Below are 27668 nucleotides of genomic sequence, written 5' to 3'. Positions count from 1 at the left end.
CACATATTTTATTACTCAGATTCTGGCTATGTTGCCTGGAGTTAAGTTTCTTTTTAAAGGCACCTACAGAAATCATAGGAGTAAACTATAGCATCCAATGCCCACCTCTACCCCATAGAAATATCTAGAATGCTATGAAGAGCTGCAGCTTTTTAGGATATATTCCAAGTTCATTGACAACGTATAGACAAAACACAGAAGAAACAATGAACTCACCATTTAGAGAGAAGTAGTGATCCTTTAGAAATTTGCTAAGTTGAAAATTGAATTTGACAGTGGGTGAGCATATATAATGGTAGTAAATCTTGCAATTCCAATGTACTATATGGGGCAAGTATATAGTGACACCTGAAACATCCCCTTAGGCCCCTGTTGAAAATACAGAGGCCAGTCCCCTCCTCCCCTATAGAGTCTACTGTAGTAGGTCTGCAGGGGATCATTCAATCTATTTTATTTTGTTTTGTAAAATATTGGTTTATTTTTATATTATGAGTGTTTTGCCTGAATAAATGTATACATGTATACCACATGAGTACCTGGTACCTGCGGAGGTCAGAGGAGGGCCTTGAATCCAAATGGAACTGGATTCATAGACAGTTGTGAGTGGACACATGTGTACCAGAAACCAAACTTGGGCCCTCTGCAGGAGAAGCCAGTGTTCCTAGCTACTGAGCCATTTCACCAGCCCTGAGAGTCTAGATTTTAAACAGGCATTTCAGGATAGCTTTATGATTCTATTTTTGCAGGGTGAATGAAGCAGGGACATCACGATATTGTAAAACTACTTTGTTAGCACTTCCTAGCTCTAAAATAGAGGTCAAACATCCCCTACCCAAAGTACTTGGACCCAGAAGTGATCTTGTACTTAATATGTTATCTTGGTAATGAGATCCAAGTTTAAATACAAATGTATTATGTTTCATGTATAACATATACCTGTAGCCTTATCATTTTATATACTATTTATAGCATGCACATATTGTGACTGAGATTCATCACAAGAGGTTAAGTATGGATTTTTCTATTGCTGGTATAAAATTACTGCTTTAAATGTTGTAGATTCTGGGTCTCAGGTTGATCAGGGTTGCTCAACCTGTACTATGAAATGGAACCCAAGTACTCTTCTATCTCCATATGCCACTGAGCACATTTTAGATTTAAATGCTGACTTTCACCAAAGTATATTCATTGTTCAGCATCTAGGAAGTCAGTTTCTTCTAGTGACTTTGCACTTCATTCTAAAATGGTGGGGACTTTTGGAAATTATATTAATTGGATTTTTCCCAATGCCTAATTTATAACCAGGGCCAAATGAATTCCTGGTGATTATAATTTATAACTGTGAGACTTTTTATAGCAACATGCAGTAGGAAAGACTCTGATTGGAGGGAGATTTTTAAAATGTAGTTCTTGCTAAATTGGTAACTTACACAAACGTGAACACAATAAATGACAATGGAAAAGCATTTAGATACAAGGCTGCTTGCAGACATTATGTCCATATAACATTTCACTTAAACATCAAGCTAAAATCCAGATGTTTTAAACAGTTTCTCCCTCAATAACCAAGTCATAAAAAATCATACTAGTTCCATGTACATTTATGAGATTTTATAATACTATATGTATCTTGAAAATATCAACAGCACTTTGCATACCACAGTAAGGTTTTACATTGCTGATCAATCTTTAGCCCGGCATTGGTGGTACATGTCTTTAATACCAGCACTCGGGAGACAGAGGCAGGAGGATCCCTGTGAGTTTGAGGTCAGTCTGATTTATATAGTGATTCCAGAATAGCCAGGGCTACACACAGAAAAACCCTGTCTGGAGAAAAACAAAACAAAACAAGACAAAAAAATCTTAAAAACAAAACCCAAACCCAGATGCGTCTCTCTCCTTTCATTCCTCTGTTGCCATTTTATCTTTGTATCTCGCTTCCTTCCCTCCACTCCCCATTTTAGCCTTTGTTTCCAAGGTTCTTGTATGATGCTGAGCAACCAATATTCTACTGAACTACATTCCCTGCTGATCATATTTGGTCCTTACTTGTATAACCTGAAAAGTCTAATAGAGGAAAAGTCTTCTTGGGTCCCAATAGTTAATGTATGTGTCACATGCTGTAGAAAGTGCTTCTAAACTCTCATTGACCCCTGTTCCTGTCAAATATGGTAGGATCCTTCTATCTTGTAAGTTGACCTTCCTCTAGGATTGTGGTACTCTCGCCAGCTGGTGGCTGAAGAAAGAGAGTAGGTGAAGGCTTGTCTGGGCGTTTGTGGAAAGGTCTTCAAGTGGGATAAGTCAATTCTACTCACATTCCATAAGACATGACTGTCTTGTGACACAGCTAATTGTAGGAGAGCCTGGAAAATGGAGTCTATATGTATGTCTGAAGGAGTAGGAGTGAGATTTTCTCCAGGCACACTTTTTTTTTGAGGCAGGATTTCTCTGTGTAGCCTTGGTTGTCCTTGACTCACTTTGTAGACCAGGCTAGCCTCGAACTCATAGCAATCTGCTTGCCTCTGCCTCCTGAGTGCTGGGCTTAAAGGCATATGCCACCACGCCTGGCCAGACACACTTTTATCAAAGAGCTTAAACCATTTTTGAAATTACTACTCTTTTTTTTTAAACATGCACACCCATCTTGCCAACAGCAAGAGAACACTGGAAGGCAGGTGTTTTGTGAAACAGCTTTTGTAGTTTTGAAGCCTAGCATAGTGCCTCTCACATAGGCATTTCTTTAAAGTTTCTAGACACTAACCATTCCATTTACCACCACCATGTGTGATCTGTGATCAGAACCCCCCAAAGGATAAGAAATAGATCTGTAAGTAGGGGACAGAGGAAAAAGGCCTCATTAAGCGTCTAGGGTGGTGGAACTAATGTGAATACAGATGTTGACTTCACCGTCAGAGGCTAGGAAGCTGACAGGCAATTTAGGGTTTAGGATGGGTAGAGAGACTGCGTTAGCTTGTTATTTCCTATCTATTCTCTCGAGGCACCACTGAAGAAATAACCAACCAAGCCTCCTTCTATTTGGTGTTTCTGTGCTGCCATTGTTCTGAGAATTTGCTGTTGGAAACCATATACAGGTCATTCTGATGCTGACTAACATCAAGATTAATACTGATTTTTCATCTAGGGAAAGTTCTCTGAGTGGCCACAGTTTACATAGGAGGCAATTTGTCCAGTTATGCACAATTAAAAAAACAGAGATGATAGTCTGAATTGCTTCACATTCACTTTCATATTCCATCTCTTTGCTTCCATACATGTCCCTGTATGGAAAATAGGTACTTTAAGACTTCTTGCATGGCTTTTAGAGATATTTGTTGAACATTCCATATCCAAAATACTTGGTATCAGATGTGGATTAGATTTTGAATTTTTTCTGAACTTGTAATATTTGCATATACATGATAAGATGGCACCTCAGTGTAGACACAAAACTCACCATTTGTGTTATATACAGCTAAACTTAGACTGAAAATACTTTTGTACAATAGATTTGGTGTGCCTGCATTTTATATTGTGTCACATTATGTCATGTGGAGATTTTTACTTATAGTTTTGTGTTAATATGCAAAAAGTTTTGTAATTGGAGATACTTTGGATTTCTGTGTTTGTAAGTTAGTAGCATATCTCTGATTAGTTAGATATTGCTAGTGTGGGGATTCTATTGTTACTTTCCATGTTCCAAAAGGTGCCTTTGATTGGTATCAACAGCTTATTTCTTGACTGCTGCCTCAACCCTTAGATTGAACCCTTAGGCTTCAATTACTTACATGGTAGGGTGAGGCTGTTCCTTCTAAATGACTGAATATAACAACAATAATGCAGGGATTTTTGTGGTACTGCAGAGTAAACTCAATGTCTCATAAGTACTAAGCAGCAATTGTAGCATTGAATTACATCTCCAACCACTCACTTTTTGGTAGACAGTATATATCAAAAAACCTGGAGCAATGAAAACTCCTCAGAAATGGTGATACCAGAGACTACATTGCCTCTTGGAGTTCAAGGGCGCAAATGGCTGAAGTATAAGCTAGAGGCTGCCATAAGAAAAAAAAGGTAAAAAAAAAAAGGTGATGGTTCAAGTGGAGAAGAAGTGAGTAAGCCGGGAGGGGCTGCATCATTCAAGTTACTTACAGCTCTTCCTAACTCCATATTTGGTGATTATATACCAATAGTTTATAATCAACTGTGATAGAATTCTAGAAACCATCAGAATTAACAACTGATGCAAATAATTTCTTCTTGGAAGGCAGTTGGCAAACATAACCAGCATGTCACAAGGCAAAGGGCATTGTCGACTTTTCCCTTTTATTTATTTATTTATTTTTTGTCTTCTGTATCTTTTCTACTGACTCCTGACTTGAGGCTGCTCCAGAATTGTTCCAAATTATATAATTTCGTCTGAGGAACAAGAGACTATGAATGAGAGTAGTATGTGCATGTGTGAGAGAAGGGAGAAAGAAGAAAAAGACAAAAAAAAAAAAGAAGAAGAAAGAAAAAGAGTAGGAGAATAGAAAGTTCTCTTGGATTTCTTTTTGTTGTTGTTTTGAAAACCTTTTTCAAAATTCACTTTACATCCCGGCCATTATAATGTCACTAATCTTGTCCTAAGTGTTTTGCCTTCATCTAAATCCAATGAGATTTAAAAGCCCAATAGCCAGATGCCAATATATTGGTATAACAGCATGAACATGTAAAGCTAATGGGGTATACATTCAGTCTATAGTGGCATTTCAAACAAAGAAAATATGTGTAGAAATGGTTACAGAGTTGATGAGGAGAAAGTTAAAAGCCAAATGATATACAAAATGCCAATCCAATTTCTTATTAACATCAAGAAGCTACCATCATTCCTAGAACTGAGGTCCTATAAACTGGAGCACTGTGAGATTGACTTAGAGTTGCTGATACCATGGAAGGAAATCAGTGATAGAGATGAAACCAAAGAGAAAACACAGCTATGAGATACGACTTGAATGAGAAGGAGAAAGGGAGAGGGTTGGATGGTAGCATAGAGGGGACAGTGGGGGGGAAGAGAGAGAGAGAGAGAGAGAGAGAGAGAGAGAGAGAGAGAGAGAGAGAGAGAGAGAGGAGAGAGAGAGAGAGAGAGAGGGAGGGAGGGAGAGAGAGAGAGGGAGAGAGAGAGAGAGGGAGGGAGGGAGAGAGAGAGAGACAGACAGATAGACAGATAGACAGATAGAGACAGAGACAGAGAGAAATAGACAGACAGACAGACGGACAGACAGAGAGGAGAACAAGGAAAAGTGACAATGGAGAGAACACCTTTTCTTGGGAATTTTGCTAAGCTTTTGTGATCTTTTTTTGCTTTCAGTATTATGTTCATGTAAAGCAAGCAGAGTGTACACGTTTAGATGAACCTTGTTAGACAGATGCTCCTAGAGTCTGACTCAAAACGTGTCCAGTTTCGTGGCCCTCTGGTTACACTCGTCTCTTCTGACAATCTCCTAGCATATTGTTCTTCAAAGTGTGATCCACAGATATGTAGTATAATTGTGATCTGAGAGGTTGTCTAAAATGCAGAATCTTAGGCTCTGCTCCCAATGTACTAAATCTGGAGCTGTAATCAATTAAGATCCCCAGAGATACACTCAAATACAGGCCTTAAAATTTAAGGACTGATCTAGGGTTTAGGAAGTTCTAGTTGAGATGTGTATGCAGAAAGTTTAAAAGGTAGAATTGTCTTAGACTAGTCACTTCTCCACCCCAAAATATATGAGGATTAGCTGTATAGAACTTGTCAACTTAACACCCTTCTGGGGCTCCATCACCACAGTTGTTAATGTTCTAGTAGGTCTAGGGTAGGGATTGGGGTTTTCATACCTAGTTTTCCAGTGATATGTAACCTGTTGGTCCAAGGACTACTTTGAGAACTACTGCCTTAGGCACTTGTCTGGATAGCCTGAAGGCATTCAGACGACCTCCTTGGCTCTTGAGAATCTTTGAAAAGAACCTTTCTGGCTCACTTCAGATGATATGTATGAGGAGGAGCAAAAGCAAATTCAAATGGAAGGACTGAGCACGTCTTTGAAAGTCTCTTGACTTTTGACCTTTGCTTTCTCCACGTGTAAATGGGGATAATAATAGCCACCTACAGCATGTTTCCAGCTATCGCAGAAGGTATTTTATCTCTTAAACATAACATAAATGTAAGCTTCCGATACTTGAGAACAGGGAGGGGGCGGGAAGCAAAAGCTTCTTAAAATAGCAAATCTTCTGAGTTAAAAGCTTTGGGGAAGAATTTCAAATTGCTGTCCTAGTAGTGCTCTTTGCTGGGATGTTTTTCTTTCCTTTATTTATTACCATTTGGGGGGAAATTACTGTATTGCAAAAAATGCTTTTTGTACCAAAAGAAGAAAGGATATTAAGGGTTATTTTCAATAACTGTTGCTGAGTCTGATTTTTGTTTTGTTTTGGTTTTGATGTGTCTGATCATTATTAGGTGGTAGTGATTCAGTCATTATGGTTATCATCACTCTTAAGCTATGCCCCATAGTGCTTTGTCAGCAATTTCATAACACATTGGAACAACTCATCAGCACCATTGTCATCCTGGCTGAGCTTCCCAGCTAGCATTCAGTCATCTAGCTCTCAGAGGTCTTATTATGTTATTGTCTTTGTAATGCCTTGTCCAGAAAAGCCTCACTGTTTTTTTCCCCATTGTTGTTTTGTTTTTTGATCCTTATAGGTTTCTGCAAAGCATCTTTGGTGAAATATTTTTAGGTTTATATGACTGGGCAGGAAATTGTCTTTGAATTAGTAGCTTTCATGTAGCAATGTGTGGTGTGTGGAAAATCACACAAGGTTGAGACATAGCTGGGTCTGGGCTAGCCCCGATGGCCTTAATACAACGGTTCTTTTGGTTATACGTAAGCCTTGGTGTGGCAGGACTTAAAGACAATATTTGTGTTAGGTCTTACTTTAGAGCTGGTGATTTAATTGACCTGGGCAGCCTGAGCATCTGCACTTATCAAAACTCTCCAGATGAGTCTACTTGTTTAAAACCCCCTGACTGTGATGATGATTCTAAGCTTCAATTATCTATATATTCAGCAAAAAGCTTCAGTATCCCAGAGTCAATAATTTTTCCTCACCTCTCCATCTCTCTAGCACCTAAAACTGGTGGTACATACCTGGGTGCTCAGGGTGTGTCGAGTCCATGAAACAAGACTCTCTTACATAGTATAGTATATATGTTTCATTAAGGAAAATATACTAATAATCTAAAATATTTCATTCTCTACTGTATCAGTTCCTGTCCACCTTGGTAGGACCAAATAGTTGATAAAAGCAGGAAAGAAGAGTTTCTTATGTCTCACAGTTTGTGTGTCCAGTCTATCATAGTGCATAATTCATGGTGGCTAGAGCTTGTAGTAGTTGATTACACTGCATCAACAGCCATGAAGCAGAGGGAGGGGGAGGCTTGTGCTCAGATCACACTCTTTTCTTTATTCAGGTTGTCACATGTACCCATGGAATGGTGCCACCCACATTCGGGGTGGGTCTTCCAACCTCTGTTAACTCACTCAAGATAGTCTTTCACAGGCTTGCCCAGAGGCTGGTCTCCTGAGGGATTCTCGATCCTGCCATGTTGGCAGTATTAACCATAACACTGACTGTGGGTGCTGAGTGATGTTGTCATCTTCCTCCTGGAACCTGGCACACCGGGTCAATGGTAAATGCTTAGTGAAAACTTCTTGGCATGTTGAGGAGTAGGGATATGTAGGCAAAAAGGAAAGACCTAAGACGGCTTGTTGCTTTTAGTGACCAAAACAGAACATGGCTGAGGGTAAGACTTAAGTTGTTTGGATGGTGGATTCTAAGGAGTCACGTGCATGCCCCAGCTGGGTCTCTTGTGTTCAAGAAGACAATTTTAGAATGTCTATATTTTCATTTTATCACTTAAAAAACAATTAGGACTAATAGCGTTCTACTCTATTGATGATTACAGGCCTATTGTTCAGGGGACACACTGTCTACTATCACTGGTTTGTTTTATTCAGTACATTGAAAATAATACTGGAATATCATACTTGTAAATACATGAATTTTATTACTTGGTTTAATTATCATATTATAAAGAGGCTTAAAAATCTTATTTTTTGTCTTATTTTTGCTTCATTCTTCTCTTATATAATACATTCCCTACTGTAATCTCTCCTCCTTCCCCTTCTCCAAGTACCTCCTTACCTCCCCTGTCTTCCAGATCCACTGCTTTGCTGCTATTTTCCTTCAGAAAAGAGCAGGCCTCTCAGCCATATCAACTGGACATGGCATAACAAGATAATAAGACTAGGTATAAACCTATATATCAAGGCTGGATGAGGCAACCCAGTAGGAGGAAAAGAGTCCCATGAGCAGGCAGAAGAAACCAACATAGTATGCATGCAGATGGCCTAGTTGCAGATCCATGCAGACTCTGCGACTGCTGCTTCAGTTTCTGTGAGCCCCTATGAGACCTGATTAGTTGATTCTGTGGGTTGTATTTTCCTGGTGTCCTCACTTGACCCTTCTGGTTCCTACAATCCTTCCTCTCCCTGTTCTGCTGGGTTCCTCAAGCTCTGCCTAATGTTTGGGAGTAGCGTCTGCTCCTCTCAGGTGCCGGAGGAAGTCTCTCTGATGGCAATTGGGCTAGGATCTGGTCTATGAATATATCATTAGGAATTATTTCATTGATTTTTGTTTATTTTGGTCAGTTGTGTTTGGGTCTACCCTAGGTCTCTGAGACATCTAGTTTCTGGATCCTAGCCATCCAAGCAGTGTCAGACTTGGGTTCCCTTTTGAAGCTTGGGCCTCAAGTTCAACCAGACATTGGTTGGTCACACCCACAAGCTCTGAGCTACCATTGTCTCAGCACATCTTGCAGGCAGGAGAAGTTGTGGGTGGATAAGTTAAAGGTTTTGTTGCTGGGTTGGTGTCCCAGGCCCACCACTGGGAGCCTAGCCCCGTTACAGGAGAAGGCCAGTTCAGGCTCCATATCCTGCTAGGTGACCTTGCTACGGTCACCTTCATAGGCTCCAGGAAGTTTCCCCTAAACTAGGTTTCCACATTGCCCCCTAAATGCCCATCTACTCTAGTCATCTCTCCCTGTATTCTCTCCCTCCACCGCTCCTTCCCCTTCCTGATCCATCCTTTAGAGAAATAGGAATTAAAGTGATTATTAGTAATGCAAGCACAAGTTAATAACAAGAAAATGGCAAATATGTCCTTATCTGTACTAGTATGCCATCTTAGCCAGAAGGGAAAATCTGTGGTAACTGAGCCAGATCTGACAAGGGTAAGCCAAAGCTTTCTGAAATATTCAAGATTATGTGAAACACACATTTACATACTGGGTTATAATAACACAACCTTATGCCGATAATGTCTTAAAGTACAAATGCCATGATACTTGAAAATTTAATTCATGACCTGAAACATTTTATCATTAAATTTTCTATTTCTATATTTATTAAAATTAATTCTTTGAAGGGCTAGAGAGATGACTCAGTGGTTAAGAGCACTTGCTGTTCTTGCAGAGGGCCTGGGTTCTGTTATCAGCACCCACCTGGTGACTTAAAACCATCAGTAAGTCTCCGGTTCCAGGGAATCATAACCTTCTTCTGGCTTCTGCAGACACTGCACATATGTGTTATATGTACACACATGCACACAAAACACTTATGCACATAAAATGAAGATACACAAATCTCAAAGCATGATGGCACATGCATATAATCCTAGAATATTAATGAGATATAGGCCTAAGGTTCATGAGCTTAAGGCTGGGCTCATGTCAGCCTGGACTACATAGTGAAAGCCTGTCTCAAAAATGTTCATGGTATATTAATCTGAATTTCTATATAAATTAAAACAAATATCTCTATACTTGTATATATGTGAAAACTATCATTGGAGACTATGTCTCCTGTAGCAGAATATTGTGCAGATGAGCATGTGACTTGTTCTTGTTGCCTTTGGTCGTATCATCCTGTAACACTGCTGCTCACATTTCTGTGTGACCCAGGGGCCATCTTAGGAATGTGTGTCATTAGTCACCATGGTAATGGCACAGCTAGAGAGGATGGGTCATTAAAAATCCATCATCATGGGTGAGTTAGAAATGAACTCAGACCGCACATCTTTCTGAGGTCAGGGATTCTTTTTCTTATAGAAAAAAAAAAGGCTATACTTAAAATAGAACAGAGTTTTGAAACTATGTATCAGAGCATTACAGAACCATGTGAGATTTTTCATATGTTTAGAGGTCAACAGAGAGTTATGAGTTCACTCTGTTAATGATTTTGTTATTTTAACCTCACAATCACCTTGTGAAGTAGGGAATGTCCTCATTGTTTTACAAGGAAAGATAATCAAGAAGGCTTGGGTGATTTTCTTGGGCTCACACTTTTAGAGATTATAGAAACAAAGTAAAAATGTAGATGATTGGTATTAATGAATATTTTGATTTTGTTTTCTGAAGGCCAATAATACACAGAAATTGGAACAAGTCATCAGCAATCTGAAAGTATTCACATTTCTAGACACAGGAGGCTTTTGGGCCAAAAACGTCAAGCCAATTTTGCTGGTGTTCATTGACTTTGTATTATCCTTGCAGACTGATTTCCAAATGCGTTTTTTAGGAAATCAGATATGACCTAAAATAATAAATGTTCATTTCTTGTAACAGAACCATTGCCAACTATTTGGTGTGGAGAATGGTTTATTCCAGAATTCCAAACCTCAGCAGGCGCTTTCAATATAGATGGCTGGAATTCTCAAGGGTAAGTCACTGAATATTGAAATGTTTCATCAGTGGCCAACTTTATGTGCTGGGACAGTCCAAAAATTAACTAATCCAGTAAAAAAAGTCGTCTTTAGGGATAGGATGTAAGGAGAATGCAGGCTAAATCTAAACTTTTTCACATTAGTTAATTTCATTCAGGTATAACTATGTTCTGTAAAAACTACCCTAAGTTCTACATTGTGGCTTTATAATAATATCTAAAGTGATACTTTGGGCCATCAGCTCTTGTCCACATGTTTCTTCTTAACAGCACAGTTCTACTTTTTTTCAGTACCTTTAACTGAAATTATGGTTTTAGTGTTTCTTAATGATACATCACTTCCAAAGTAGTTCAAATTTATTTTAATTTCTTTACCTTTTCACTAGCAAACATTTGCGATAATTGTGTATATTTGTGGGGTTCAGTGTGATGTTTTGATCTATGAATGCATTCTAGAAAATTCAGTCAAGTTAATGAACATATACATAATTTCAGCAACATATCATCACTTGTATGTTGAGAACATCAAAGGTCTGTTTTTATCAAGACTGAAATACAAAAGTATCAACTATGATAAATGCATACAGTATGACAAATGTTGCATATTCTCACATATTTGTGGAATATGAGATAGTTGATCTAAAAAATAGAGTAGGAAGGTGGTTACTAGAAGTTGGAGGAGGGAGGGCTGAGAAAGTGGGGAGATGTGCATCAAAGGGTACACATCAAAGGATGTGTAGTCTGGTGATCTATTTCACTATAACTATGCCTTTCAAGGCTTCTCATGTTCTCATTATACATAGAGAGAACAACACAGCTTCATTTGAAATTTGGTATTAGGCTTGAATATTTCAATTTACTTAGATATTTAATCTTGAATCTATCCTAATTCTGCTAGACTCATTTTAATTTCCTCCCCTGATAGCCTCCTTAAGTGCCTGTATTCATTTTTGTTCCCCCACTTACCTAGTCCCTGAGTCTTTGTTTCTCGCCCACTTCTGTTGCCTCCCAACTTGTACAGACAGATGTTACCTTCATCTGCATTTCTGAGGCTTATGACTAATTCTGCCATGGATTAGAGGACTTAAGGATTTTGTGGCTTTAAAAAGTATTTTTCTTTTCTATCAATATAAATCAAAGTGAATGTTAAAGCTTATAAGTTCTATTTTATTTAACACAAATTTTAGCTATTTGAGAACCTGGAAAATACAAAACTTTATAGTGGACCATTATACTTGGAGAGTGATAAAGTTATCTGGGCTAACTTTTGATCCTTTATAGTCACTAGAATATAAAGTTACTTTATAGTAGTTAGATATGCACGAAACAATTACTTATATTTAGGACAGATCAAATAACTAAGATAAAAAACAAGTAGATATTTTTGCTGTGTGTATATTTTTAACTCCTGTGGATCTCATAAAAGATGGTACCCAGCTGCTTTCCACCCTCACTGTGAAGAGAATGAGAGAGCGAGGTGTAAGAAGTAGTGTATGAAAATTTGAGGTTAGGTAAAAGGGGATGTTTCTTGAACATGAAGTGCTAAATATAATATTGAATTGCCAAAGAAGGTTGTAGGATCTCTTTCTCTGGAGGTTTTAAAAATAGCTTCATCCCTTACCTCTGAAAAGGGTCATGTTCTCAGAAAGGGAAGGAAGGAGAGATGAATATAAGCTGTAAACCCTTTTGCCCCATTCTAACAACCTGGCTCTAAAATTGTGCACAGGGCACTCCAGGCCACTATTCTCAGGGCCTCCCTCTCTCACTGTTTGCCTGCACACTCCAGCCCCCAGAGAAAACTTACGTGGCATTTATTTCTCCACTTTCCTCCCCAAGAGTTAGCTTGGCGCTTTCAAATCCTGCTTCAGATGTCCCTTACTTGTTTAGAATGTTTTCTTATAATGGTCTAACAGGACAGATGGTTAAAGCATTTACATCTGTATCTTGCTCTGCTACGGCACTGTGTAAATGGGATCCCCAGGTTGCTCATGGTGAGAGATGGTCTTCTGGTCTACTAACAAGAACTTTGATTGCCCACCATTCTAAGCCTTTCCTGGTAGAATTGCAATTCTCAGTAGATACTAAGTACTGTCTGGATCCTTGGGCAGCATCCCTTTATGTCCTTACTTGCTGCAGAAAAGCTATGCCATTGACTATATGTTTTGCCTAATGGAGATAGCTGTCAAAACATTTTTATTTAGTTGTAACTAGAAACTAGGGACAAGCAGTGTTTCATTTTCTCAGTCCAATTTCACCTTGGCCTTTCCTATCTGGCCTGTATCTGAGATGGGGTGGGAAGTATTTTGTAGATGGTTTGAATTCTTCTTCTTCTTCTTCTTCTTCTTCTTCTTCTTCTTCTTCTTCTTCTTCTTCTTCTTCTTCTTCTTCTTCTTCTTCTTCTTCTTCTTCTTCTTCTTATCCAGCAATACCTTTTATTTGGAGCTCAAATGGTATTGATTCTTTCCCACAGGTAATCCAGGGGACCACAACTCTGCTGCCTCAGTGGGACAAATGTGTTAACTTTATCGAAAGTGCCCTCCCTTATGTTGTGGGGAAAATGTTTGTGAATGTTCACTTCCAGGAGGATAAGAAGGAAATGGTAAGTGGAGCTTCTCAGATGATAAAGACAAATAGAATAGTGGTCATCTAGGCAGATCCGACAGACATGATGATCAGCAGTCTGCAGTCTACCTTCCAGGGTGGAGAAGAGCCATAGGCATTCTCTTCCATTTCTTTGCATCTTTTCAGGGAAACGGGAATCAAACACAATAATAGTGAAGTGGTGAGTATTTATTGAAGGTATGAGGAGGGAGAATGTATGTAATAGCTGTCCAAAGGACTGGGCCCATGTGACTGAGGACATTTGGTATGCCTGCTTAGAACCAGGTAAAATCTAAGTCTAGGTGCAGTTCAAGGTCATGAATTTAAAGATATTTGTCACTATGGTTAGTGACATCTCTTTCATCTGCTTTGAAGAAGAGGGTACACACACACACACACACACACACACACACACACACACACACACACACACTCACACACACTCATGCACTCACGCACACGTTCAACTTTACTGAGACTCACTTGACATAAAAAAATTGTATACGCTCAACATATACAACATAGTGATTTGATACACACTGAAAAGTGATTACCACAACAAAATCAGCACGTTTCACACCACATTGACTGTGTTGCGCTTGTCTGTGGGATGCTACTGTGTGACACTATTTCTGGGGAGTCATGATCAAGAGTCTACTCACTCAAGACAGGGAACTGACATCAGACAAAGTAATGACACCACCGAAGTGCTGCTTAATGAACCAACGAGTTTCACTGGGGTTACTTATATGATTATGGATGAAAGGTTACTTGTAGGAGCAGGAATGACTGAAGACCCACTCTAGCATGGGCAACTGCTCACAAAGACTAGAACCCTGGAACTCTTTGCATGTGATGCATGTAGCTCAATAGGTCAGAGTATCTTTGATGAAGCTAGCTGCTCTGCACCTCTTCCATACAGCTTGGTGATTTTCTTTTTCAGGGTGCTTGCCTGGCCTCTATCTCCTTAGCAGCCCTTCCTGATTATGTAACCCTAGGGAGGGAGGGGCCGTAGTGTACCTAGTCAGTTTTAGGAACTTCTCCAGGTTTCTGAGTTGTTTACTTTTGAGTCCTAAGAAGCCTCCCTTTAAAATTTCCAGTCTTAACAGGCCCCATCTTGGTTATTAGGAAAAATGCTGCAGTGAGCATAAGACTGAGCTGTCTCTTAAGACATTGCTTTTTTTATCCTTTGTAGAATGGCTGGCTTGTTATGTTAGTCTTTGAATTTTCTGAAGATCTTCTATACTGTTTACCTTGGTGGCAGTGCCAATTCATATTTTAAGCAAGAGTGTACAAGGTTTCCTTATTTATTTTTGCATTTGTCTCTTTTGACTTTCACAGCAGTCATCTTAATAGGCATGAAGTACTATTTCACTCTGGTTTTGTTTTTTATTTCCCTGGCTAGTGACAGCTAGTACATTTTCATACATCTCTTGGGTATATGTATGTCTTTGGAAAATGTCTAGTCAGGTCTTTTGTTTCTATTTAGGTCATTATTATTGCTACTTTTGTTACTTGGAGTATATTTTTGAGTTGTAAGTTTGGATTTAGCCACTTTTGTGTGGATTTTCTCTGCATGAGTTACATTTTACCAATGACAGTAAGCAAAATATCCATGTGTGATTCACTGATTAAGCACTGCAATATCAATCAGATATAAACATATAAGCATATCGAGTATGGGTAGGTTAGAACCATTGAGTTTAAAGGTAAAGACACGGAGTCTATTAAGCCATGGTGGTTCAAATGGTTGGTGATAATAGTGATTATAATAACAAATGGTGGGTGTTATGTATCCTATACTGGAGTTTATTATTAGCTACCACTAATATAAACACATTCTCTTTTGTTTCAAATTTGTTTTTACTATCTTTGGAGAATTTCTGTCAAGTTTGAGACCCTATTTTTTAAATAAACAGGCCTCTTCCAAACAGGTCCACTGAGAAATGAATGCTTTGTTTTAAAATGTTCAGTATCCTTAAATGTTTTTGTTTGCTCTTTGGCCAGAGTAAGTAAGTGGAAACCCTACCAAATAACTACAATGATATCACTAAAATCTCAAGAGGATATAAATACAATGCATGAATAAAAAAATCTGTATAGTTAGAGAGGTTTGGCAGACATATTTTAACTAATATGAAAAGTAGTAAAATTTATTTTTCTCAGTTTTGGTGCACATGTTCTCTTTTCATGTCTCAGGGTATGACATTATAAAATAAGTTGATTTTGGCACTTTCTCCATTTATTTTGATATACACAAGGGTAGTATGTTAATTTTAAAGATATTCATCTCTTTTGCACAAAATTATTTGCCTTCTTTATGCCCAAAGTATTTGCCTTAGGGAATACTTAAGTTGGAAACTTGTAAGAGAAAAAAAATCTGGCTTTTTATAGCCTTGTTTCAGGGATCCCATCCAAGAACCACCTGGAAACACTGATGCACTTGTAAAAATAAATCTGTATTATTAGCTACAGTCCAAAGAAAAAGAAAAACAGAAAGAGCCGCATTTGAGCAAATTTCAGAAAGTCTAATTTAGAGTGAAAGACTACAATTGTCTATTTACAAAGATGAGTTTGTTAAGCCAATGAATATGATCAGAAGGTTAAAAACTTCAGGTACTTCTGAAACCTTAGTGTGTGAACAAATCATATGGCCTTGTTAAAACGCAGAATCCCACTGCAAGATGGCAAACCCACTGCATTTTAATAAATGTTCCCTTTATTAAATGTTCTGTCTAGGGCCCCAATTTCTAACAAGTTCCCAGTTCATGCTGCTGTTGTTTTAGGTGCCACACTTGGAGCAGCAAATCCCTCACTGTACTCACTAAAAAAGAATTATCACTCAAAGCAGAAACCCCAGTGATTTACTGGAGCAGGTCAGACCACACCAGTTGACTTGGACAGCAATACTTTGTTTCCTCAAACGGTAATAGTAATTCTCCAGTTTTCAGTCCCTGAAAATCTCAGTGATTGAGATTGTGTCAAATCCTGTGCAAGGGCCTCTAGACTTGTGTCTTAAACCACTCCCCAGGCTATTTAATTTGCCCTTAAAAAATGTATTTTCCCCCCTGAGAGATACCTGTGCTTTACTGTTTCTTGAGCCTCTCCTTGGCAGGATTGGCTTAATGGCCTCTAGTTGATAGCCTCTGACATTCCTGTTATCTTCTGTGGCTGAGAGGGAGCAAGCAATTCATTTCAAGGTTTCCTTTGCAGAAGGAAAGTGACTTCTTCCTCATGCCCTTCTGTTGCCATAGCTGTCTGCCTCTCGCAACCCACTGATCTACTAGGGCTGTCTTCTTTTTCACTGGTGGTGAGGGATAATTACACATTACTGTTTTCTTATGGTTTTCCTTTTTTGTGTGTCCTTTTTGTTGTGTTTGGTATTTTTTGAATAATTGTTCTTTTTTTGGTTCTTGTTTACTTATTTTTTTAAAAAAAGTATTCATTCACTTTATATCCTGATTGCAACCCCCCTCTCCTCCTAATTCTCCCCCCTCAAACCCCTCTCCCCCATTCTCCTCTCTCCTTCTCAAAGAAAGGGGAGCTCCCCCATGGATACCAACCCACCCTGGCACATTAAGCCCCTGCAGAACTAGGCACATCCTCTCCCACTGAGACCAGATAAGGCAGCCCTGTTAGGGGAATGGGATCCAAAGGGAGGCATCAGAGTCAGAGAGGGCCTCCACTCCAGTTATTGGGGATCCACATGAAGACCAACATGTACATCTGCTGCATATGTACAGGGGACCTAGGACAAGTCTATGCATGCTTTTTGGTTGGTGGTCCAGTCTCTGTGAGCTCCCATGAGTCCAGATTATTTGACTCTGTAGGTCTTCTTGTGGTTTCCTAAGTGCAAGTATACCTGTAGGCACAGTGACCTATTCCTTCACTCACAGAATTATGGAATTTTAGCCAATTTAATCAGTAGTGGGACAAACAGGATATAGGAAAAGAGTCTTTCAACACAGAGCCACCTAAAGAAGTAAGATAGAATAATCTGCCATCCAGAGAATGGGTCAGAACTGTTAGCTGCAGGTCTTGCTTGTAAATAAGGGTCTGGCCAGTGGAGTGATGGAAAGATGGAGACTTGATATTTGTTGTCTTTGTGGTCTGCTGTAACACTATACAACAGAGCTAGGATATGAGCCATGTGTATAAGTTTAAATTTCCTAGGTATTATATTAAAACAGTAATGGGATGGTAAGATGGCTCAATGGGTAAAGCTCTGTCCATGCTAGCCTGAGTTCAATAAAAATTTAGCATAACAGGAACAGGTGAAATTAATTTAATTTTAATACCTTAAGCCAATGTAAAAGATTGTTGTTTTAACATGTGTGCAGAGGCAGAAGTTGACATCAGGTATTTTCCTTTTTAGTGCTCTGTTTTACTTTTCAGAGAAAGAGTCTCTCATTGTACCTAGAACCTAACTGATTTGGTAAAACTCCCTGGCTAGCAAGCCATGACTACCTAGTACTGGAATTTTAAGCACATACAGACACTTCTGGCTTTTTGCACGAGTTTTGGGAATGTGAACTCAGGTTCTCATACTTGCACAATGGGCGCTTTTAACGACTTAGCCATCTCCCTAGATTGTAATTACTAACTGAAGTGCATAGGGAAATATCTTTTAGATTTGTGTTCATAGAGGTTAGATGAATATCCCTAGGAACGTAAGGAGTAAAAATGATTATCATGATATAATTAAATCTGGTAATGAAGATCATAGTAGCATCATTAACTGGGGCTTAGCTGTATGTACTCTTCTAAGCACATTCCAGATGTGGAACCATTTATATTGACCTTGTGATTGTTATTAGTGTTTACTTTTCAAGTTGACAAAACTGAGGCTTAGAGAGTATACATAAATTCCCAGAGGCCATATCATATAGCATGAAAATTGCTTATGTTTGGTATAAGTCCAGATACTCTGGCTTATGCTCATGTTCCACTATGAATTAGTTTTCTGTTAACTATAATTAACTTCTTAAATAATAATTAGCTTATATAATACAAATGTCATAAAAAAGAAACTTGTTCATAGTTGTGATGTTTCCAGTCTGAGATGAAGTGGCCCTATTGTTTTTTGGCCTGTGACAATACAACTTCTCATTGCAGATACATGCAGTATAACACAACCCTTACTTCATGGACAGGGAGTGAAAGGGAGGAGGAGGAGGAGGAGGGAAGTACTGGGACCCAGTGAGTTAAGTATCTCCCACTAGGTCCCATACCTCAAAGCCTTTACCATGTTTGGATAGCACCGTCTTGAGGGCAAGGTTTTGCAACACCAACCTTTGAGGCCATTTAAGAGCCAGCCTAGGACACATTTCCCAGCTTCTCTCTAAAAAACACCCACATCATCGTCAATTTTATGACTAGAATGAGAAACTCAGAGATTTCACAGTGGCCTTTTCTGTAGTTAATTCAAACTTGTTAGGAACACACTCTAATACTAAGATAGAAAAGCAAAAGGAACCCACTTCCTATTTTTTAGATTTTTAGAGATGGGAAACAAAAGAGGTTTTGTTTCTAGCATTTCAACATTTTAAAGAAAAAGGCAGTGAAACTTCACTCAAATCCAACCAGTTGAATTCCATTTTTTGTGTTCATATGATTCTCAAAAGAAAGAGGTACACAATAAGAGACAAGAGAATCATCAAAGCTTTGATGTAAAACAGCATGGTAGGAATGTGTTTTGGCTCATTGTGCAAACTAAGCTCCATTTCCAGTATTTTCTACATATATAATTCTAAGGAGTGATTTCTGATATTTGGAATGGTGACCCAAGACTGTGCTTTTCAAAACTTTTTTTAAGTTAATGTTTACCATTCTTTAGTTACTAAGCAGAAATGTGGACACATATTAATTAACAATATGTTCATTGTGTTGACTTTTAAAAAATATTTATTTATTTATTATTATGTATAGAATGCTCTGCCAGCATGCACACCTGTGGGCCAGAAGAGGGCATCAGATCACATTACAGATGATTGTGAGGCACCATGTGGTTGCTGGGAATTGAACTCTGGAACTCCAGAAGGAAGAATAGTCAGTGCTTTTAACCTCTGAGCCATCTATCCAGCCCTGTGTTGACTTTTTAAAAGTTTTTTTTTTACTTGAAAATTTACTAGTTTCTAGAAATTTCAGTAAAGTTGGAATTCCCATGTGAACATTTTGGTTGATATTTTTTAATCATATTTTGTTTTATTTCATTGTACACACAATGTACTCAAACAACTTAACTTTATTTAGGTTTCTCAGCTCCACCAGTAGGTGTTTTTTTGCTATATCCTCACATTTTCTGTTTTTGTTATACAAAAAATCCCATTAAAGGAAAACAACAACAACCATGACAACAACAGATTATGATGCTTAGTTTTCTAACCTTTTTTCCCCTTTTTTATTTATTTATTTTTTAATTTTATTTTATCAATTTATTCATATTACATCTCAATTGTTATCTCCTCCCTTGTATCTTCCCATTCTTCCCTCCCTCCCATTTTCCCCTTACTCTCCTCCCCTATGACTGTGACTGAGGGGGACCTCCTCCCCCTGTATATGCTCATAGGGTATCATGTCTCTTCTTGGTAGCCTGATATCCTTCCTCTGAGTGCCACCAGGTCTCCCCTCAGTAGAAGAATGGAGCAAGAAACTGTGGTACATTAACCTTTTATTTCTTTTTGAAAAGTTAAGTTTTGTTTATGTGTATGTGCATGAGCCTGTTTGAGTCTATGTGTATCATATGTGTACAAGAATCTGTGGGGGCTAGAAGAGAGGGTATGAGATTCCCTGGGATTGGAGTTATAGGCTGTTATGAGCCACCATGTGAGTGCTAGAAACCAAAGCTAGATCCTCCACAAGAACAGCTAAGCACTGTTAACTGCTAAATCAGTCTCTGAAGCCCCAGAACAGCAAAAAGATTTTCTTTAGGACTACTACAATAGGTATCAACTCTCTTGTAATAGGAAAAAGAGCTTACATTCAGCCATGACTGTTAGTAAAGAAACCGGGAGCTTTGTAGCCAATTAGCAGATCGAGAGAGCCATTGGATGGCAAGGTACTGAGAGGAAACATGGAGAGAAGGGAAATCTTTGTTAATCAAACTTATTCTTGCCACAGGTAGGCCAAGGCAATCAGATATTAAGCCTAGGAAATGAAGGATTTGATCTAATATTCAGAGTAATGAGACATCGAAAATTGAAAATTTCTTCTAACTCTATTGAGTTAGATGTTGGCAAGATAGGTCTGGTGAGCATAGGATGGGCATGGGGACTAGGGAGGAGGGCAGTGTCAAGATTCAGCTGAAAAAAAAAGGGCTCATGGGAGACTGACTAAAGTTTGGTCAAAGGGAGAATCTTTTATCAGCTCTTAGATGAAAGCATATGGACTCATTAGATACTAAAACATTATATATACAGAAAGTGAATCTATTATTAGAAGAGGAATATGAATTGAGTTACTGCTTAGAAGAGTTCTTCACTTCTTGTACTCTAGAAGTCCCCTCCTCCTGTTCCAACTTTATGTCCTCCTAGTAAAGCCATAGATGACCTGCCAGTGATTACAGTGTCTTCCATTTGTCTGATAAACTCTATATGAACAATTCTGGTATAATTCTTACCCTAAGAAAGGCATTCTCCTCCCACCTCATACTGCTTCAACTGGTGCTGAAGACTTAAATACCCACATGGGTCCAATTGCAGTGGTAAATTTGAACTTGAATCCTCCATATACCAGGAGCTCACCCCATCAGTTAGCCAAAATAATTGAATTGATGCGCTGTCATTAATATTCCTTAAGTTCTTCAATTCCCTTGCTCACCATTTCTCTCAGTGATTGAGTAAATGAGATGTAACTGCAACGTTGATGGCAGAAGTCACCTGAAAGTCAGTGTCATGCATTACAGCACTGCCCTTATTATACTTAGTCCTATATATGCAGATACTCATGAGAGTTGCTCTCAGAATGATCATTATCCAGAAAAATTTCTTTTGGACACAAATCATGTGTAGAATAGATACTCTGACAACTGAGTGTCCTTATTTAGTCCATCTAGTAAATAGTACTAGCTATCAACAGGGTCAATTTCTAGAGAAACTCTGCTGAAGACTTGTCTGAAGTAGGGAAATGAAATGATTTGGGTTTTAGAATATTAACCTCGTATAGAAATTACATCTAATTTTCTGCAAAGTCACATTAGTATCTCAAAACCAGTATCGAATTTTACCAATTTCAGAAAATTAGTTAACCTCTTTCTACATGCATCTGTTGCTAGAGGAAGGCAGTGTGACAAACTCTCACAAAACCAAACTGGCATTTAGCAATATGCAATGACTGCTGATGCATCTGGAGTCCATGGTGGTCCCCTCTACAGATCTGCTGATTTTGGCTGCATGTGCACAAATGTCTGGGGGTTGGCCCATCAAGATTAGTTTTGGCAAAAGTGACTGGGACAACTAGGCCCGGCTCCACATGTCTTACTTCCATCATCTGGCTAGACTGGGCATGCGCCCATGGTGATAGCAGAGGTGCAAGTGAGAAAGCAGAAACATGTGAGGTCTTCTGGGGCTCAGCCTCAGAACTGGCATGAATGTTCGGATGCTCAATCTTTATTGTCCTCTTGACAAGATTTAGAATCACTATAGAAACACACCTCTGCGGGTATTTATAAGAACATTTATAAGAGGGTTTAGTTGAAGAGGAAAGACTCAACTTAAGTGTGGGCAGCATCATTCCATGAGATGGGATCCCTGGCTGAATAAAAAGAAAGTAGACATTCATTGCTCTGTTTCCTGACTGTGTGTACAGTGTGACCAGCTGCCCCATATTCCCACTGCCATGTCTCACTTACCATAATACACTAGAGCCAATATCAACCCTTCCTTCTTCTGGTTATTTTTTGTCAAATATTTTATCACATCACCCAGATAAGTAGTTAATAAAAATGCCATGTCTATCTTCTGTTGGTCAAAGCAGATCAGAAGACTAGATTTACAGAGCTGGAGTTTTTAGTGAGAGTGTTTAAAGCTATATGGCAAGTCTGTGGGTAAAGGAAGGGGTGTAAGACTAAAGGTACAATTTCAGACTATCACAGAGATAAAATAGTACCTGGCTTTTTGGTTTGGGTCAAGGATTAAATGAGATAATCCTTATACTTGGGTCAGCGCAATCCATCATACACAGTAAGTAGCCAGTAAATGTTAAGTCATGTTTCTAGTGTGGGTCATGCCTAGAATTAATGGGAAAGGTAGAGTGTATAATATAAAAGTTTTGACACATGCTGTGGCACCTTCTCCAAGCAGATTGCCTCTCTCTAACCTATTTTAGAGTGAGGGACATACTGAGAGTCTTGTCATTACTAGGCTTCCATGGATGTTTGTACAAGATCTTTCAGTTAGACTAAAACACTATTTCTTTGAAAAAAGACTTATTTTATTTATGAGTATGTATGTGTTTCTGGGTTAGTACATGCAGATGCATGTGGGTGCCTGTGGAGTCCAGGAAATCATGTTAATTTCTCTAAAGATGGAGTTATGAATATTCGTTAGTAGGCACTGGGAACCACACTGTGATCCTTTACAGGATCAGCAGGCACCATTTAACTCCTGGGTCATCCATTTCTGCATCCCTGAAATAAAGATCTTAAAAAAAAAGATGTATTTATTTATTATGTATAGTGTTCTGCTTGCATGTAAACCTGAAGGCCACAAGAGGGCGTCAGACCTCATTACAGATGGCTGTGAGCCACCATGTGGTTGCTGGGAATTGAACTCAGGACCCCTGGAAGAGCAGTCAGTGCTCTTAACTTCTGAGCCATCTCTCTAGCCCATAAAAATCTTTTTAATGCCATTGGCTTGGCCACATCCCAAACGCTGCCCTATCATTTAACATTAGTTTGGTTCATAGGGGAATCTCAAGAAACTACTCAAGGAGCCAAATATAAGTTAAAAAAAAAAAACAGATCTAGGTTTCACAACTCTGTGGAATGAATCTTGTTGCAGTAAATATTCTTAGACCCCAGTGTTGACAAATCACTTATGCAATCTTTGGTAAAATGACATCCAGCAAAAGAAGTAATTTAGAAAGCTCAGTGGGAATTCTTTTGAAATAAGTGTGGACACTATTCTTGGCTTTGGCCTTGAATATGCTGCCATGATTATGACACATTTGGCCCACTTTTCACATTTGTTTTCTACATGTTGGAGAGCATTGGACAGTGTTGCTTTTGACACATTTTATTGGGCACCATCTGGGCAAGCAAATTGGATCATACCTATGCAGTGCAAAAGCCTGGTACTTGAGATTCGTTTACTGCAAGAAAGTATTTGAGCCTTAATAAGATCTGAATATTGAGAATAGGCAAACATAGTTACTTGCTGGGGGAAAGGATGTAGTTACATAGCTGAGGCCAAGAGCTGAGAGATTATGATGACATGGTTAACCTGTAAATATTATTTTGGTTTCTCATCCATTTCCTCTGAGAATGGCAAAGTGGCAAACAGGACATGATGAATTATAAGATAAGAAAGATCTTATATGCTCATATTTGGTGAAAAGGATATTTTTCTTGTTCCTAGCCCAGTTTTAAAGATGTGTGGCTTTTGATGAAAGGACTCCGTAAACTCTTATGCCACTAGTCTAACATGCTTTATAGCATTATTTGAACCTAAATAATGGGACATTTTTTTCCAACATTTTTAATGGCTATGCAAGTTTGCTAATCCAGACAATATGATATGATTTATTAGCTCACTTGGCTGCCAGAAACCTCAGCAATTTCTGTTCTTAGGTTTTTTTTTCTTAACCATTTGTTCTGCCATTGTAAGTCCATTCTTTACTTATTTCAAAGCCATTATTATATTTTTATTAGAAGCTAATTCAAACTCATTTATATAAATATTTATAGCCTAATAAATCAATGAATATATAATATTTATAAATTCATTTAATGTCTATATTTCTAGTAAAATGACAATTGCCCTTTCCTGAGAATATAGCCTTTTTTTGTTAACTACAAGCATTAATAATGATGTCCATTCTTCCCTTTCACTAATCAAGTGGTTTGAAGTAGAGGAATTTGACTCTGTTCTACACCAATGAGAGAAAGAGAGAGGGGAGAGGGAGGGTGGGGAGGGAGAGCGAGAAGCGGGAGGGAGGGAGGGAGGGAATGAGAGAGTGTACTAATCTTAGCCATTTGTCAAATGTAATGTTGATACCATCAATTTCAAAGTAGACTAGGCTAACATATCAAGTTATCTGTTTTTCAGTAAAGTTTGCATTTGGCTACAGGCTATATCCATTCCAGAGACATTTGCTGTGGATTTTCCCACTAATGTAAAGATGGATTTGCTATGCATTGATGAATTCTATAGATGGATTCAGTTCTGAATCACTCAATTAGAATAGGTCTGTTTAAAAAATAGCTATATATATAAAGAAATGTCATGTATTTTCCCTCTTTTGAAGTCCATATTATTAAATCTCTTGATTATATTTGGGAAGTCGCATACTATCTGCAGGAGAGATTGATATTTTCTCTTATACCAAATAATTATTATAGATTTGTATACATGAAAAACATTTGATTCAGTTTTAGTTCCTTGTTGAGTATCTAGAAGCATTTTTCATTTTTAACAAAATTCTCAGTATGATGATTTAGTATTTATGCACAAGCTACACCAATCAAATCTAGCTTCTCATGTCCTAGTCCCTTCTACTTCCAAGTTGACTTATTAGTTTTTAGTATCCACATGTGGTATACCACTTCATCCTCAGCATTTTTAAAAAATACTAGCCATTGTAGCTGGGTGAGATGATACTGTGCCTATGATCTCCACTTCCCCAAAGGCTAATTACACTGAGTGGTCTTCTTTTATAAGCTTCTTGGCCATTTGTATTTCTTCTTTTGAGACATGTCTATTCAGATCATTTGCCCATTTTAACATTGGATTCTTGGGGGCTTGTTTTTGTATTTATTTTTCATACTTTATATGGTTAGGATATTAATCCTTGGTGGGATGACTAGTTCACAGATATTTTCTTCTATTTACTAGGTTGGTTCTTCATTTCATTCCTTTGGTAGCACAGAGGGTTTCTAGTTTCCTAAATTCCAATTCTATAGTTTTGCTTTTGTTTCCTGTCCTCTGGGGATCATAAATTTTTAAAAAATCACAGTCTATACCAATGTTTGGACTTGGTTTCTCTGTTTTCTTCTAGTAGTTTCTTGGATCTATTTTGAATTCATTTTTTTTTGTACAAGGTGAGAGACAGGGATCTAACTCAATAGTATACATCCAGTTTTCCCAGTACCATTTTTTTTATTGAGGAGGAAAATGTATATTTTTTTGCCTTTTGGTGAGAATCAGTTGGCTATAGATGCATGGGTTTATTTCTGGCATTCCTGTTCTGTTCCACTGGCTTGTGTATCTGTTCTCATGCCAATACCATGCTGTTTTGCTTATGCCTTTGTAGTATGTCTCAAAATTAGATATTGTGATGCCTTCAGTTTTGCTCTTTTTTGCCCAAGATTGCTTGGGCTATTTGGGGTCTTCTATGCTTATGTATTGATTTCAGGATGGTTTTTGCTAGTTTTGTTTTAAAAAAAAAAGATATTTCCCCCAGAAGGTGCTTTGAATTTGTGTATCTCTTTGAGTAATAAGGACATTTTAACAATATTAATTATACCTCTCATGAAAATGTGAGGTCCTTCTGAATTCTACATTCCCTTCTTTCCTTAAACACAGATCTCTACTTTTCATTGTAGAGGTGTTTTACTTCTTATGCTAATCCAGTCCTACATATTGTAATTTTTAGCTATTGTGAATGTATTTGCTTTTACAGTTTCTTTTTCATCAATTTTATTGGGATATAATGTGCCAGTTTCCTGCATTTTTTTTGTATTTTGTACCATTAATGAATTATCATTTTATAAGTCATTTGATGCAGTTTTTAGGCTTTTCTGTACACAGGTTAATATAACTTATAAACAGTGGTGTTTTTATTTCATTTCCTGTTTGTATGCTTTCTATTTCTTGATATTGCCTAGTTTCTCTAGTTAAAACTTCCTGTAGAGAGTTTAAAAAGCATAAAGTGATGAGTTTGTTTTTACTAAGCATCCACTCCATGTCAGTATTAATTATAGATAATTATGGATATAAGATATAAAGTAAAAATGTAAAAATCATATATGACTTATGAAATAATAAAAGTTGCAGAAAATTGAATTTGCAGGATACCTGTTGTCTTTCTACATGTATCTACAATCTCATTTGATCTATGCCATGGTTCTTCTTCTCAACAATCCTAGATATTGTTAGGGAGACTAAAGAAATATAAATGGAAACACAATAATGCACCATATATACTCATATTGTTCTGATTATAGGCCTGATAGGAACTCCAAGAGGGGATTGAAACATCAGGATGAGATTCATGGGTGAGAGTAAGGCTTTGGATTAGTTTTATAGGATTTCTCCATATCCAGAAGCAAAGAGTGGAAGGGAACTATATCCATTCATGGGGTGAACTGAATACCCTGACCATAAAACACTGTTGGCGCATGATTTTAAATCAGTATGTAGTATCACTCCTAGTTATGGGAAAGAAAAATTTCCCGTGTCTGTGTGTGTGGGAAAAGGTGAGAAGAAAGAGGAAGGAGAGTGGGAAGGACACAATAGGAGAGTCTCATTTTGGACGGGCGTGGTGGTGCACACTTTTAATCCCAGCACTTGGGAGGCAGAGGCAGGCAGATTGCTGTGAGTGCGAGGCCAGCCTGTGTCTACAAAGAGAGTCTAGGACAGCCAAGGCTACACAGAGAAACCTTGTCTCAGAAAACAAAAACAAAAACAAAAACGAAAAAAGCTCAGGATGGAAGAATAACACGGATATAGATACACATGTGCCTTTCTATTGTCTGATATAGGACATTATGAGCCAAATCATGGAGTGCAAAGAATGAGGAAAGTCTACTTTTAAATCATCATAGTTAAGGACGAGAACTAACCACTGCCGTAGACCAGCCAAATGACCTGTGTTTTCAGTGTTGATTGAGAAATTTTGAAACAAACGGATGCTTTACCTGGAGGGCTCTTAACCTGAATGTTACAAATTCTATCGTAGTAATATTTTAGTTAATTCTTGTATGTTACAGTTACATTGTGGTCTTTGACTCTAAATAAGCATTTTGTCTGGGTAACTTAACCTGCTGACTCCTAGTTTAAGTGATTTCCATTAATGCTGTATGATGGCTCTTGGAGCACTAGGTCAAGGTTT

General features: G+C 38.1%; 1 protein-coding gene across 1 annotated transcript in view; it reads left to right on the top strand.

Moving 5' to 3' along the window:
- PHEX (phosphate regulating endopeptidase X-linked) overlaps positions 1-27668 on the top strand; it is a 222484-nt gene that overhangs the window by 69597 nt on the left and 125219 nt on the right. The window contains exons 15-16 of the mRNA XM_084791126.1: positions 10703-10796; positions 13270-13398. Coding sequence (XP_084647252.1) covers positions 10703-10796; positions 13270-13398 — 223 coding nt within the window. The remainder of the gene's footprint in view (positions 1-10702; positions 10797-13269; positions 13399-27668) is intronic.

This window comes from Acomys minous (assembly GCF_964271855.1).
Source record: "Acomys minous genome assembly, chromosome: 7".
Classification (NCBI taxonomy): domain Eukaryota; kingdom Metazoa; phylum Chordata; class Mammalia; order Rodentia; family Muridae; genus Acomys; species Acomys minous.
The sequence above is the reverse complement of the archived record's forward strand: the minus strand, read 5'-3'. Positions and strand labels throughout refer to the sequence as shown.